This window comes from Cuculus canorus, chromosome 28 (genome assembly GCF_017976375.1).
Source record: "Cuculus canorus isolate bCucCan1 chromosome 28, bCucCan1.pri, whole genome shotgun sequence".
In the NCBI taxonomy this organism is placed as follows: domain Eukaryota; kingdom Metazoa; phylum Chordata; class Aves; order Cuculiformes; family Cuculidae; genus Cuculus; species Cuculus canorus.
This window is the reverse complement of record NC_071428.1, coordinates 3,790,031-3,804,689: the sequence shown is the minus strand read 5'-3', so window position 1 is coordinate 3,804,689 and position 14,659 is coordinate 3,790,031. Positions and strand designations below refer to the sequence as shown.

Sequence of the window (14,659 nt, the reverse complement as noted above, 5' to 3'; positions counted from 1 at the left end):
GACAGGAGCTGGACTCAATGATCCTTGGGGGTCCCTTCCAACTCAGGACATTCTAGAATTCTATAGAAAGTCTTTTAGGCAGGATGGCAGATTGCAGTTTAGATGTGCTGTTGCACAATGCAGATATCCTGAAAGTTTGCATCCTAGAAATTCTCCTCAACAAACAGGTCTCCCTTTGTACGTTTTACTCAATATTTCTAAGCACCTACTTGTCCTCTGCCTTGGTGAAGATAATCTTGTCTCGGGGAGGGTTTGCTTTCAAGGAACATATTGGCAGTAACTCTGGATACATAAAGACTCTCCTTGTTGCCAAAATCCAGGCCACTTGCTTTGGCAAACATGGGAATTCATTGGCTGTGAAAAGAATTAACAAATAAGGATAGAGGTATACATGGAAAAATAAGGTTTTTCACAATTGACTTCTTGCAAACCCTATTTCTTTCACTTTCTTCACTGCAAACATGGAGAGATTTTCTCCCTGTTTTTTAGAATTTGCTTATTCCCTAGTTTTTGCCTTTACCTTTACCTCAACAAAAGGCAAAATTACTTTCCATCCTACATTTCACTCTGTATTGAAAAAACACTTGTGAAGAGCTCTGTTCACTCTCTAGGTAGCTGAAAAATCACAGAACAAATATTTGAAACCAATTGTTTGGAGCTTTTCTTTACCAAAATACTCCTGCGAAGGGAACAGTTCCTTGGTATGTGTTAACCAACGCATTCGGAACATTTATTTCCAGTTTCATAGTTTCTTGATAGACTTCTGCCACTCAAAACATGGCAAGATTATAATGTCATACGAAAGTCAACAGCTCATATGACGTGCTCTACTGTGTTGGAAGCTTAAGAAGCAAAAAGGCAGTCGGTAAAGTGAACGATTTTATCTAAAAATACCTCACAAAATGGAAAAAAATTAGTAATTCCATGCCAAACAGCAGTCAGAACCACATTCCATCTGGAGGAGGCACAGAAGGAAATAACTCCCACTACAGATGTTTTTCCACCTCCTATCTCCAGCCAGTCCATCCCATGCCTCCCGATCCCACCATGTCCAGTCCATCCCATGCCTCCTGTCCCTCTGTCCAGCACATCCCCACCTCCTGTCCCCCTGTCAAGCACGTACCACTCTTCTTCACTGCTTTGCGAGGGCTCCAGTCAACTTGGACTTGGGCATGGAAATCTTCAATGAGCTGCAGAGCTCCCTTCAAGTTACACGGCTGGAACATTGTCTGAAACTTGGGATTGAATGGCTGACGAAGAAGCACGGAGCTTCGAGCAAAGTTACCAAGCTCACTCTGCAAAGTCCAACAGAGAAAAAGATCTTGCTTTCAACTGGAATGTGAAGAACAAATCCACGTAATAGAAAAAATAAAAGCTGGTGAACTGACAAGCATAAAAAAAGTAGAGTGTAACAGGTTTTATTTTGGAGCACTACATATGGAGGAACCTAAGAGGAATTATTTTTTTTTTTTCTAATGCCCCCTCTTTCCAAGAGAGGAAACATCATAGCATCACGGAAAGGGCTGGGTCGGAAGGGACCTCAAAGCCCACCCAGTTCCAAGCCACTGCCATGGGAAGGGACGTTTCCATTTGCTCGAAGCTTCATCCAACCTGGCCTTGAACATCTCCAGGGATGGGGCAGCCACCACTGCTCTTCGCAAACTGAATAAACTCCTAGGGAAGTGGTGGATTCCTCTACACTGGACACACTTGAAGCTCAGCTTGACAGGGTGCTGGGCCATCTCTTTTTAACTATATATTACCTAAAAGGTTGGACCAGGTGACCCCCTGAGTTCCCTTCCAACCTGGCATTCTGGGAACCTGCTCCTGTTCCATTATTCCTTTATCAAGTCTCTCACGATTTAATGGGAACAATTAAATAAATTAAGCTCTCTAAATTTTTTTCAGTGACCAGCATTCATTAAAATTCACATAGCTCCAAGTTTAGACTTATCCTTACCAAAAACATCCTGGTAGTACCGGTCTCGGAACTTAATGCTGGGTTGGAACTTGCAAGGAGATGGATTTGAGTCAGAAGCTGAACATGCTTGAAGAGTAAAAGCAGACAAATGGGGTTTTTTTTCAGTGCATAAGAAACCAGAAAGCATAAATATAGAGATACAAGAAATCCCCTCAGCAGCCTCAAAACCACATTCTGACTTCAAATAACCTTTTAAGCAACAGAAGCTGAGGGGAAACTCTAATATCCACTGGCAGGAAGTTTATTACACAGATTTTTGATGCGTCACCCAAATAAGTTTTAGGGCAGTTTCCTTGCTTTTGTGCCAAAGTCCCATACCATAACGATCGACATAGAAAGGATTTTCTTTTGTCTAATGAAATAATTATTTCTTCAGAAGAAAACTAGTATACTTTGTCCTCATGCCACGGAATTGACAGAAAGTTTTAAGTTCTGAGAAGTCCCTTGGACTTCCGACGAACACAGTAAAAAATTATCCAAGTACAGCTTCTCACCTCTGACAGCTTTTAAAATGTTCAAACTCGATTTCTATATAGTGGTGGAAGGAGGAAAGAAGAATCTGAACTACTTCAAGAGTAACATTCTCAGATAGTAGTAAAGAAGCTGGTGAAAAGAGGATTTTGACAGATTACGGTCAGGATTCAAGGATGGCCAAGACAGGTGTCTCACATGAGAGAAAGAAATGGCACAAAATAAGCTCTACTCTGCATTCAATTTAAATTGTCTTTCAGTGTGAAATCAGACACGTGAACATCACCTGCTAAAGCTTCAAACATAGCTTTTTTGCTTTGTTTCTTCAAGGAAGGATGCCAAAGTGCTTGCTGTACCACTGGTTTTCTCCACCCTGTGCAGCATATGGCAAACATTCATTAGGCCACACCAAATAACACCTTATTACCTGCTGCATTTGCTGCTGCAGCCTCCTTCTTTGCACACTGTCCAGAACAAGGCTCTGGAGAGGCTTCTCATTTTGAGGTTTTGATTTTTCCATCTCTTGTGGTGGTTTGACGGAGGACTTCTTAATTCTCAACTGCTCAAGCTGTTCCTTCACTGTCCGGTGTTGTTCATTCAGTAAATTGGCCAGAGGTTCTTCAAATCTGTTTGAGATCAGGAAGACCAAAATATAATACAGATGGGATTTAATAACCATTTATTGAGAATATTTCACTCTGTATTGTGAACACACAGTTTAAGAACTATCATCCTTGTGCTACTCAACACTTTGATCATGTAATTCGGGCCCCTCACTACAAGACATTGAGGAGCTGGAGCGAATCCAGAGAAGGGAACAGAGCTGGGGAAGGGGCTGGAGAACAGGGGTTATGAGAGGCTGAGGGACCTGGGGGTGTTCAGCCTGGAGAAAAGGAGGCTGAGGGGAGACCTCATCGCTGTCTACAACTGCCTGAAAGGAGGTTGTAGCGAGGTGGGTGTTGGGTCTCTTCTCCCAAGTGACAGGATGAGAGGAAACAGCTTGAGGTTGCACCAGGGGAGGTTCAGATGAGACATCAGGAAAAATTTCTTCACCAAAAGGGTTCTCAGGCACTGGAACAGGCTGCGCAGGGAGGTGGTTGAGTCCCCATCCCTGGAGGGGTTTAAAAGACGGGTAGATGAGATGCTCAGAGATGGTTTAGTAGCAGACAGGGATGGTTGGACTCGATGATTTCGAGGGTCTTTTCCAACCAAATGATTCTATGATTACCAAAGACAAACCCATACAAATAGAGCATAAAGTTTCCCCGATTTTAGATTGTAGCTGGTTTAAGAGTTGCTGCACTCCCCTCTGGTACTGCTCATCCCAGAGGGAGCATCACAAAACTCCAGCCTTTGTTTTAGCTCCTTTCCCAAACAGATCCAGCTTGATCTTGAGCTGATCTGCCCCATAAACAAGGAGACACCATTCAGACCACAGTTCAGCTTCTGTAATCGGTTAAATGGAGCAGCATTGCTACCTAGAAAGAAATGGTTTGGACCCTTTCCTCTTCAAGGCACTGTTTCAAGTATAACCCATACCAAAAACTGCCAAAAGCCAATGTCCAAACTTTTTATGGTTTCAGACTGAGGCCTCAGATATCTTATGTGGTCTTTTTCCATAGAAAAGGCCCCCATTACATCCAAGCCATTTTCTTAAAAGATAAAGCCACACCTTTTATCAAACCTTCTCTTCAAGCATTTCTTGTCATCAAAAAAAGGTACTTTACCCCTACCTTTAACAATAAAAAAACTAAAAATAATTAAAGGCAAGAAAATTATACTTTGAAATTATTTCAGCAACAACAGAGGAGAGCATAAGAATTAAGAGCGCCAGCATTGCTGTCACTGTGAGGATGGGACTGTCCTTGCACAGGTCCTATGTGCTTCGATCACATGTGCAGCAGCATCCCAGTATCCACTGTTTCTCTACCCAGTGCTTTGAAGCATCCTCACCCAGGATGCGATGTCCTGCTCCACTAACTGTGGGTTTGACAGCTGAAGTGAGTGACTCAGCAGGTAGAGAAGCAATTTTTTCAGAAGAATTAGACTACAAAAGGAGGAAAACGTGGGTGGACTTGAGAAATAAACACAATTTAAATAGACAGGGACAGTACATATAGCATGGAGATGAAAGAACACAACAGACTCCTCCACTAGAGATCCTGCCTCATTGGAACAGATCCCGATTCTGAGAAACTTTGGCTTTTTCAGCTGATAGAGAACAGCTCGCACCAATCTTTTAGTGCAGCCATTCTTGCTGTCTCTTTCTGAGCAGCTACATTTTAGAATCATAGAACAGCTTGGGTTTGAAGGGACCTTAAAGATCATCTAGTTCCAAACCCCATGCCATGGGCAGGGACATTCCACTAGACCAGGCTGCGCAAGGCCCACCCAACCTGGTCTTGAACACCCCCAGGGATGGGGCATTTTCATTGTCATCACCATCATCTTCAGATGCATCACAATTAATGAAATCAAAAAATACAAACAGAAAAAAAGAGGGTCAAACTGTTTAACCTCATAAATAGAAACAGCTCAGAGCTTTCAAAGCAGCAGTCGGTGCTGAGAAGACATCATCTCTTTGGTGGAGGGCACAGTACAGCCGAGAAAACCAGAGGCTTTTATCATAACAGAGTAGTTATTGTTTTAATTTTATGACCATAACCACATGATCCTACCTAAGTGCTTGTGGTGTATTGAAATTTGGCCGTGACTCTGAAACAATATCCTCATCCTCTGGACCTTCATCCTCCATGTTTGAGAAACCCATCTCATCCTGAAACTGATAGCAAACATGTAGCAATAGTCAGAAATTAAAAAATCAAGTAGTATTTACATGTTCAGCTAATGAAGCTCACACTGATCTTAGCACAGACACTGATCTCTCCAGGGACTTGGGGAAGTGCCTGTACGCATTCCTTCTCAAGGCTAAAAATTTCACTTACTGTCTCAAACAGCTCCTCCATCAGTTCATTCACTTCCTTTTCTGCAAGAAAAATTAAAAAGTATGAAGATTCCTCTTCCAAGAAACACTTTGCAATCCTGTCATAATATCAACTCATTCGATAAACATTGCTTACAAGTGGAAACTCTCCTTTTGAATCGTAGAAGCACTTGGCTGAAAAGACTTCGAGATCATTGAGTCCAAATGTCCCTGTCCACAACTGAACCATCCCTAAGCACCTCATCTGCCCGGCTTTTAAATACATCCAGGGGTGATGACTGAAGCACCTCCCTGGGCAGCTGTTCCTGTGCCTGGTAATCTTTTCAGTGAAGTAATTTTTCCCAATATCCAATCTGAACCTATCCTGACACAACTTGAGGCCGTTTCCTCTCATCCTATCGCCTGTCACTTGGAAGAAGGGACCAACACCCACCTCACTACAATCTCCTTTCAGGCAGCTGTAGACAGCGATGAGGTCTCCCCTCGGCCTCCTTTACTCCAGGCTAAACAACACCAGGGCCTCAGCCACCTCTCGTAACTCTTATTCTCCAGACCCAGTCCCAGCTCCGTTCCCTTCTCTGGACGCACTCCAGCATCTCGAGGTCTTTCCTGGAGCTAGGGGCCCAAAACTGAACACAGTCTTCAAGGTGCAGCCTCACCAATGCTGAGCACAGGGGCACAATCCCTTCCCTGCTCCTGTTGGCCATGCTCTTTCTGATACAGGCCATGAAGCCAAGCCTGAAGTGCTGCACAGGGTTGTTGTGTCCCTTGCAAAGAGAGGACTAAACAGGAGAGGCCCTTGACATTACATCCCTTTTTAATGTTAGGTCCCAAACCCCTTCAACTACGACTATTTTTATTCAAAAATCTAATCTAAAACCTCATTTTCAGAATTAAATTTAGTGCTATGTTAAGCTGCAATAAGCCATAAACCAAGGGTGCTTTATGGAGAAGATGAAAGCAGTCTGTTTATAGAATTAACTCAAAGATTGTAGACTTGGAGAAGATTTAATTATACTCAAGTCACGAGGCAAGCATTCAATTCTGAGTTGGCTGAAGTTTTATGAAAGACTGCATTATCACTTAAGTATTGTTCTTCAGTCCTTGCTCTGAGGTTAAGTGGCCTCTGATGGCACAGCAGCTTGCACAGAAAGCCAGCTTTGCACAGAAAAGCTGTTCCAAGTCCTTCCGCAGATTTTTTTCAATCAGCTACATTGCAAAATCTTTGCAACAAACCACTCACTTTTCAACTTTACTAATCCTAACAAGAAAGGAGGTTGGATTCCCAACGGACTTACTGGTAATTCTCACAGCACGATCATTCCTGAAGTCTTCTGTATCTGGTTCATCCAGATCTTCCAGGAAGTTGTACTCGGGGTCGTCTTCATCATCTGCTTCATCTAGCAAGAAGCAAGTTTTGAGCTGTCATTTCCCTTCCCCTGGACCATACATTCATAGAATCCTAGAATTATTTAGTTGGGAAAGACCTTTGAGATCATGGAGTCCAAACATACCTGTCCACCATTAAACCACGCCTGAGCACCTTGTCCAGGGATACGAACTCCACCACTGCCCCAGGCAGCCTCTGCCAGTGCCCGAGAACTCTATCAGTGAAGGAATTTTCCCTAATATCCAATCTAAACCTCCCCGGCACAACTTGAGTCCATTTCCTATCTCGTCCTATGATGTCCCTAACAAGGAGCAGGACACAGATCGATTCAGGTGTATCAGTGCTACCACCTTCACGTTACAGCATGATGGATTATGGACTGGAACGCATAACTTTTGTTTATGGTGGCCAGCTACTGCACATGCTAGCTCATAACCGTTTGCAAGTGAGACACATGAAGTTTAAAACACCTCACCAAGGTCCAAAAAGAAGATGAGGAAAGCTGAGGGCATGCAGAACACATGCATGTCACTAAACAGGATCCTGGCTGTAGCCAAGAACAACAGCTATAAACAGAAAGAAAAAGCTCCAGGCCTTCAACGTAGCCCCCACCACCGTATCTGTCACACACCTTCATTCTCCACATCATCGTTCATGAGTCCTCCAAGCCACCTTTTCCACTCTTCATCATCCGCAGTGTTGGGATCATACATATCAGGTGTGATATCTGGGGCTCGGAGCTCAGCCTCCAGCTGCCCCAGAGGAACATCCTTCAGCGGTCTCTTTGATCGGGTTCGGAAGGCAATGAGGCTGTCTTCCAGAGACTGAAAGGTAAAGAAAAAGCACAATGGAATTACAACGTCTTTGCCTCTCTCAGTTTCTCCAGCAGTGGTTTTCAGCCCAGACAAAAAGAGTCCAATATAAAAAATATTAGGTTCCTGCCTCAAAGAATCATTTACTTTGGTGGTTTGATAAAGTTAAATTATCGTTACGCTCACTATTAAACCATTACTGTTTATATGATTGTTCATTTATCTCAGGCTAAACTCTAATCTGCTACCAAGGAAGCAAACTCCACTTGCAATATTCAATACTTTGATGTACATTTTACTCTGTTGGAATCCTCAGCGTAAGAAGGATATGGAACTGTTGGAACGGGTCCAGAGAAGGCCACAAAGGTGATCTGAGGGCTTGCGCACCTCTTTCATGAGGACAGCTTGGAGAAGGCTCCAGGGAGACCTTAGAGCAGCTTCCAGTGCTGAAAGGAGCTCCAGGAAAGCTGGGGAAGGACTTTTAAAAAGAGCATGGAATGATAGGACGAGAGGGAATGGCTTTAAAATGGAAGAGGGAAGGTTTAGATGAGACAGGAAGAAATTCTTCCTGATGAGGGTGGTGAAACCCTGGCCCAGGTTGCCCAGAGCAGTGGTGGCTGCCCCATCCCTGGAGACACTCAAGGCCAGGTTGCATGGGGCTTGGAGCTCCTGAGCCAGTGGGAGGTGTCCCTGCCCATGGCAGGGGGTGGAATTGGATGGGCTTTGAGGTCCCTTCCCACTCAAACCACTCCATGACTCTATATTTGCCCTATGTTCAAGGCTGTAGCGAGGTGGGTGGTGGTCTCTTCTCCTAAGTGAGAGGATGAGGAAATGGCCTCAAGTTGCAGGAGGGAAGGTTCAGATTAGACATCAGAAGAAATTTCTTCACCAAAAGGGTTCTCAGGCACTGGGAGAGGCTACCCAGGGAGGTGGTTGAGTCCCCATCCCTGGAAGTATTTAAAAGGCATGTAAATTAGGTGCTCAGAGATGGTTCAGTAGTCGACAAGGATGGTTGGACTCAATCTCCAAGGTCTTTTCCAACCAAGCAATTCTATGATTTCTTCCTATTGTCCATCCACAGAGCGAGCGTATACACACTACGGAGATTCAACTTATTATTTAATGCTATAAAAAGGGAGCAGAATGCAGTAAAATAGCAGAGAACACCAGAAAGTTACCTCCCTTCTAACAAATTTTACTCAAACTAAACCCACACTGCTATAGCATCCCTAAAACCGGTACCTGGTAGGAATCCATGCACACTGGGCTCGAAGCCAATTCTTCATCCACTGCATGCAGCTTCTCCATGAATGTGCTGTCTTTGTTTTGCTTTGGTTTAGGTGGTGGTGGAGGTCCCATGGGAACTACTTCAGCGCTAATATGTCTAACAACAGGCGTAGGAATCTTCTCCATCTAATTAAAAAGGCCTTTGTGTTAAAAGGTTTTATTTAGAACACACGTTTCCAAGGACAGCATAAGTCTCTACTTGACTAGAGTTTAACACAGCAGAAATGAGAGAAACAGTTCACAGAAGGAAATGGGTTCTTCATATCACCCTCACTTTGACTTTCAGAGAGCACAAACGCATTTACTACTTAAAAGACTTGCAGGAAAAGAGATATTTGGAAGATCTGAGTATCAGTCTCAACATTAACGGAGCTGATAAATCTCAATGCCAGTAATCGTAGCATGCTCCTAACCCTCCCAAAAGCAAACCCATGGTAAGAAGAACGTGGAAATATCAATACACCATTGCTCTTTTGAGATTTCACTGTCAGTGGACAGTTCTCACAGGCGCTTTCTCATTATTGCCTGTTCGTATTCAACTCTTATCACACTGCACAGACTCCTCCTGCTGATCTGACAGTGCATACAATCACGACAAATGCCTTTCTGCTTTTATCAAAATCACTTTCTCCTCCTCAGCCAAGCACAGAAAGCAATTCTCCTGCACTCCTCTCAGAAACAATTAGAAAAATAACCATTATCTGAACAAGAGCCAATTGTTTCCATTGACAGTGCTTTTTTTAAGCACTTGTGTTTATTTTAGAGTAAGCTCTTTCTGCAAGGGTTGCACTTTATGCAGGAACCATTGCAGTGGAACCCTATGGCCACACAGCACCTGCAATGTCACCACGACGTTAAGCAATATGTTCTTCTGCATTAATTACTTAGGAATAATGACTGAAAGGTGCTTCTAAAGAAAGTAAGAACTCTCTTGCAAGTTTACCTCACAGAGCGTCCCTCCCTCTTCATCAGAGGATCGCCTTGTCCTGGATCGTTTTGCTCCCCGAGGAGAAGAAGCAGTACTCTCCACATCACTTTCCAGTAAGCTCTACAGCACAAAAGATGCAGAATGCAATCAAACAATCAGGCCAAAGTCACGCACTGCTTCAACTAATACTCCAAAGACTGGGGTTTTTTAGACAAATTAATAAAACAGCGCTGAAAAGAAGATTACTAAAAAGTCCAGGATGACTTACAAGTTTTCATGTGTTAAAACAGAAAGAGGATTCCACTGCCTCAAACACACCGACAAATCCATGCTGAACAGAACAGCAAATTGCGTTTACCTCTTCCGCAGTCTCATCCTCATCCTCATCATCAGGCTGGTATTCTTCATCAGATGAATCATCTTCCTCAAGAGGAATGTCCACAAACTGAGGAGGCTGCAACAGAACAGAGGAAAAGTGACCATTTTTTCCAGGAAGACAAAGAGCTGCACTCAGCTCAAATATTTCTAACTGAGGAAACACCCTGCAGCTCAGAAAGGAAGGAGGCTACTGAAAACAGCTGAGGAAACCAAAGAAATTAAAGATTAGTAAAGTGGTTGGAAAACGTACAAGAATAGGCACAAATGATTTAGCATTTATATGACTGAAACCCTGCATGAGCAGACACTATCTCAAATCAGGTTTCTGGGACTTGAATGGCCATTCCCTCCTCCTACACCACTGAATCCTGCCCACGCCTTGACAACAAATCCTTCGGAACAGGCAGAGCTCAGGAAAAAAAAATGAAACACAAGCTGTATTTCCAGGCAGTTCTAGAGTGAACGGAAAGGCCCAGGGAGGGGACCTCGCAGCGCCAGGCCTGGGCACAGCATCCCAACCAGGAGTTTCATCTGGCTGGGGGCTGCTGCAACACAGGCAGCAGGACCACCCAACAGAAAAGACACCCCTGTTTCATGTCAGGCCCTCATATGCTCTGTCCACCCCCAAGGGCAGCTCTTCAGGGCTCCCGTGCTGCATTAACTGCCCTGTTCTGCCTAGCAGGCCCTGTTTGCAGTGCTCCTGGACTCACAACACACCAGACACTGGCCCACTCCACCCTACCAAAAGGTTCCTTGCTCCAAAGAGCGCCTCCAGTACGGTCTCCAATTTCCCAGCAGTCAGTCACTTACCTTCACCTCATTTGCCTTCTTAATTGGAGAAATATTCCATGTTGGAATCACCTAAAGAGAAGGAAAACACTTTTAACTGTCCTGGTGACAGCTGAGGCAATCATTCCATTAAAAGAGCTTAGGCTCTTGTTCTTCAAAGCAGTCGAGCAACAGCAGACTTCAAACAAAGGCTTTCAAAACTGCCCCTGATCTCTGCAGGCAGTAACTTTTGTGTGATGGAGACTGTGAATTCACTGCATTTTCTAACCCTGATCTAGTTCTATTTCGTTTATCTAAAATGAATTCTTTTTCAACATTGTTTTAACTCATATTTTATTTTTAAGAATAAATCACATAAAAAGCACACTTTACACTTCTTTCAGAAGACCCAAAGCCTTTCAGGCAGGGAGAGAGTGCAATAATAAAAGCAGATGACACACTTACCACTCCTTTCTCCACAACTTCCTTCAGTTTGGAACGAGTCATTTTGGGCTCCTGAAAGTTTAAAACAAGACAACAGCAACCCATTCAGCTGTTTGCCTTAACTGCAAACTTTTCCCCAACAACTCTTTACTACAAGACTGTTTGAAGTCTTTTTTTTAAAGTCATTACCTTTTAGATATGATCAGAGTGACAGACCCACAGAATCATGGAGTGGTTTGGGATAGAAAGGACCTCAAAGCCCATCCAGTCCCAACTCCTGCCATTGGCAGGGACACCTCCCACTGGCTCAGGGGCTCCAAGACTCATCCAACCTGGCCTTGAACCCTTCCAGGGATGGGGCAGCCACCACCGCTCTGGGAAACCTGGGCCAAGGCCTCCCCACCTTCATCGTGAAGAATTTCTTCCTAATGTCCAATCTAAATCTTCCCCCTTCTTTACTTACAAACAAAGGGATATCTTCTGTCTCGCTGATGGCTGCTTTCATCATGGCAACCACATGCTCATTTGTGATCACTTCCTACAGGAACACAAAGAAAATATCTTTCACATTCAATTTGTTAAAAGGAAACAGACTTAAGGTTAAAATAAACAAGTTAGAAACATAATGGAGAAATATGCAGTGTACAATACACTTTGTAATGATACTATAATAGAATCAAGGAACAGTCTGGGTTGGAAGGGACCTCAAAGCCCATCCAGTTTCATCCCCCACCATGGGGGGTTCAGCGATCAGACAAGAGAATGCAAAGTAAGCAGAGCAGCAATAAAAACATTTGCGCTGTGTTCTCTGTGAATGTTCCACAGAGTAAATTTCAAGCAGAAGAAACAAAAGCCCACGACAGTTTCCATTCCTTCACATCATATAATCAGTAAAATGAGCAGATTCCAAGCACAAGAAATATGAAGCTGAAACAGGAAACTTAAATCCTTAAGCACTCAGAGACTTCCAGAACAGCAAGGCCTAATTCTCTAAAGTATGTGAGAATCTACTCTTTGAAGCACTGTGCCGCATCATTTCAAGAAACATCATATACATTTTAAAGAAATAAGAGAAGGCAGAAGAGCCCCAGCAGCCATGACTACATTTTCTGAATGCCACCATGAGGTTCCAGGGACAGTAGGTGACTGTGAGGCATTTACACCCCTTCCACAGCACTGTGTGACAGAGAGAGGCGTGAATTCACGGTGCTTGCACAAAATCAAGAGGTGAATCTGCCCAAAAGAATCGTGGCAGTCTCCAGTTTGTCACAGGGATGGCAATAAAAAGGAAAATACCCAAGATTCCCTGGATCCAAACAACACTGCGGGGTGAGAGCATCATTTTTGATCCTGCGGGAATATAAATACCACTGCTTCCAGATCATGCTCGTGGAATAAATTGCAGTCTACACCTCATAGAGGGAGAGATTTTGAGTTTCACTACACAGATGCGACAATCCAGATATTCTTCTTGCAGCTCCTTTCTAACTGAAAGCTGTGTGACAGACTAAAACATCGGCTGGGATCATTAACCAAGAGCAATGCATTTCTGCCAGCAGCACCAGAATTCCATCAGGACTTCATCCCTAAACACTTCATTCAAAACCAGGAACAGTGAGCTGACGGTCTGCATCTCCTCATGTAGAGCCAGAGACACAAATTTTAGTTCAACTACTCTCGCTACTGCTGTTAGGGTACAGTAAACCAGACCTGTTTGCCACTGTAAATAAAGAGCAGTTGGGGATCAATACCTACTAATGAAGCCAGGTCCAGGTAACTCATACAAACACCCCATCATTCTCTCTTTAGAGCTTCTTATAGGAGAGATTAAGACAAGGGTGCCTACCCAGTTTGCCCCGTTCACAAAATCAAGTGTTGCCACTTGTAAGATAAAGCACTTCTCCATTCCCTGTCCCAACTCACTCACGTGCAGGATATTGCGCACATTCACAACTGTCAGATTATGCTGTTTAGCTCCATCTTCTAAGGTGCGATCAAGGGTATCATCCAGCTTGATGTCACAAGTCAAAGATGCTTCCTCTTCCGGACTTTTCCCTTCTCTTTTCCGTTTGGTGGCCTTCCTCCTCCTCTTCCTTCTCTCAACATCCTCTTCATCTTGCCCCTCTGAAAATTAATAAAAATGGAATCTAAAAGTTCAGATACTTCACGTTCTGAATGTATAAGTTTAAAAAGAAAAAGGCAGAATTCTACTAATTAGATACTAACACGGCAGCAGCTTCCCACAAATGGAAAAAGCCCTAAGAAGAAGCAACTGCTCTTGAATAATAGATTCCAGATCTGCAGGACCTGAGCAAGTCCCTTCAGTCAAGCAAATCAAAGAATCATAGAATGGTTTGAGGTCCCTTCTAACTCAATCCAGTTCCAGCCCCTGCCATGGGCAGGAACACCTCCCACGGGATCAGGTGCTCCAACCCCCATCCAACCTGGCCTTGAACCCCTCCAGGGATGGGGCAGCCACCACTGCTCTGGGCAACCTGGGCCAGGGCCTCCCCACCTTCACCATGAAGAATTTCTTCCTAATATTAAATCTACATCTTCCCATCTCTCCCAAAATGATTTTACAGAATGGCCTCAGCAGCCTTTTTACACCTTTTCCAGAAGAGGCGTTTGGGGCATCAAGATTAAAACAGCTGCAGAACTCCAGGGACCACAGAGCAAGAGCAGGTTACAGTTTCCAGGACGTAAAAGTGTCTCTCAAGTGGTACTGTTTGGCTGACTCAGGGAAACAAAAGAATCACAACTTCAAAGAACCTTAGAATAGCTTGGGTTGGAAGGGACCTTAAAGCCCATCCAGTTCCACCCCCTGCCATGGGCAGGGACACCTCCCACTGGCTCAGGCTGACCAAGGCCCATCCAACCTGGCTTTGAACCCCTCCAGGGATGGGGCAGCCACAACTTCCCTGGGCAATCTCTTCCAGGGCCTCACCACTCATGGTGAAGTTCTTCCTTATGTCTAGCCTGAATCTGCCCCTCTCCAGTTTGCTCCTCGTCCTATCACTACAAGCCTTTGTGAACTTCTCTGAAGGAAAGCAGTGGTTTTGGTAATCAAAAAATTAGAGAGATCAGCTCCAGCAAGTTTCTCTTGGACACGTGCGGTTTATTCAGCCATTGAATTACGGAGCACAGGATGAAAACGTTTCACCTAAACAGCCCCTGCCGTAGCGTACACAGGTCCAGAGTTCTGCATCACCTGTGTAAAGTCACAGGTCTGTTCCTTGCAGAAAGCTTATCCAAA

At 44.1% G+C, this 14,659-nt stretch overlaps 1 protein-coding gene across 3 annotated transcripts in view; it reads right to left on the bottom strand.

The window, feature by feature from the left end:
* The window catches only part of GON4L (gon-4 like), a 31,750-nt gene that overhangs the window by 14,831 nt on the left and 2,260 nt on the right, over positions 1-14,659 (bottom strand). For 2 of the 3 annotated variants that reach the window (XR_008447319.1, XM_054050649.1), the window contains exons 3-17: positions 13,331-13,527; positions 11,867-11,941; positions 11,425-11,475; positions 11,002-11,052; positions 10,172-10,267; positions 9,829-9,933; positions 8,841-9,011; positions 7,418-7,610; positions 6,695-6,796; positions 5,398-5,438; positions 5,131-5,234; positions 2,880-3,078; positions 1,961-2,047; positions 1,124-1,295; positions 210-354 (exon numbers count right to left, since the gene is read on the bottom strand). Coding sequence is in view for 2 of the 3 variants with exons in the window: in XM_054050649.1 (XP_053906624.1) it covers positions 210-354; positions 1,124-1,295; positions 1,961-2,047; positions 2,880-3,078; positions 5,131-5,234; positions 5,398-5,438; positions 6,695-6,796; positions 7,418-7,610; positions 8,841-9,011; positions 9,829-9,933; positions 10,172-10,267; positions 11,002-11,052; positions 11,425-11,475; positions 11,867-11,941; positions 13,331-13,527 (1,789 nt within the window). In the remaining variant the exon portion in view is untranslated. Of the gene's footprint in view, positions 1-209; positions 355-1,123; positions 1,296-1,960; positions 2,048-2,879; positions 3,079-5,130; positions 5,235-5,397; positions 5,439-6,694; positions 6,797-7,417; positions 7,611-8,840; positions 9,026-9,828; positions 9,934-10,171; positions 10,268-11,001; positions 11,053-11,424; positions 11,476-11,866; positions 11,942-13,330; positions 13,528-14,659 lie in introns of those variants that run through there. The other variant, XM_054050650.1, reaches the window with a different exon arrangement.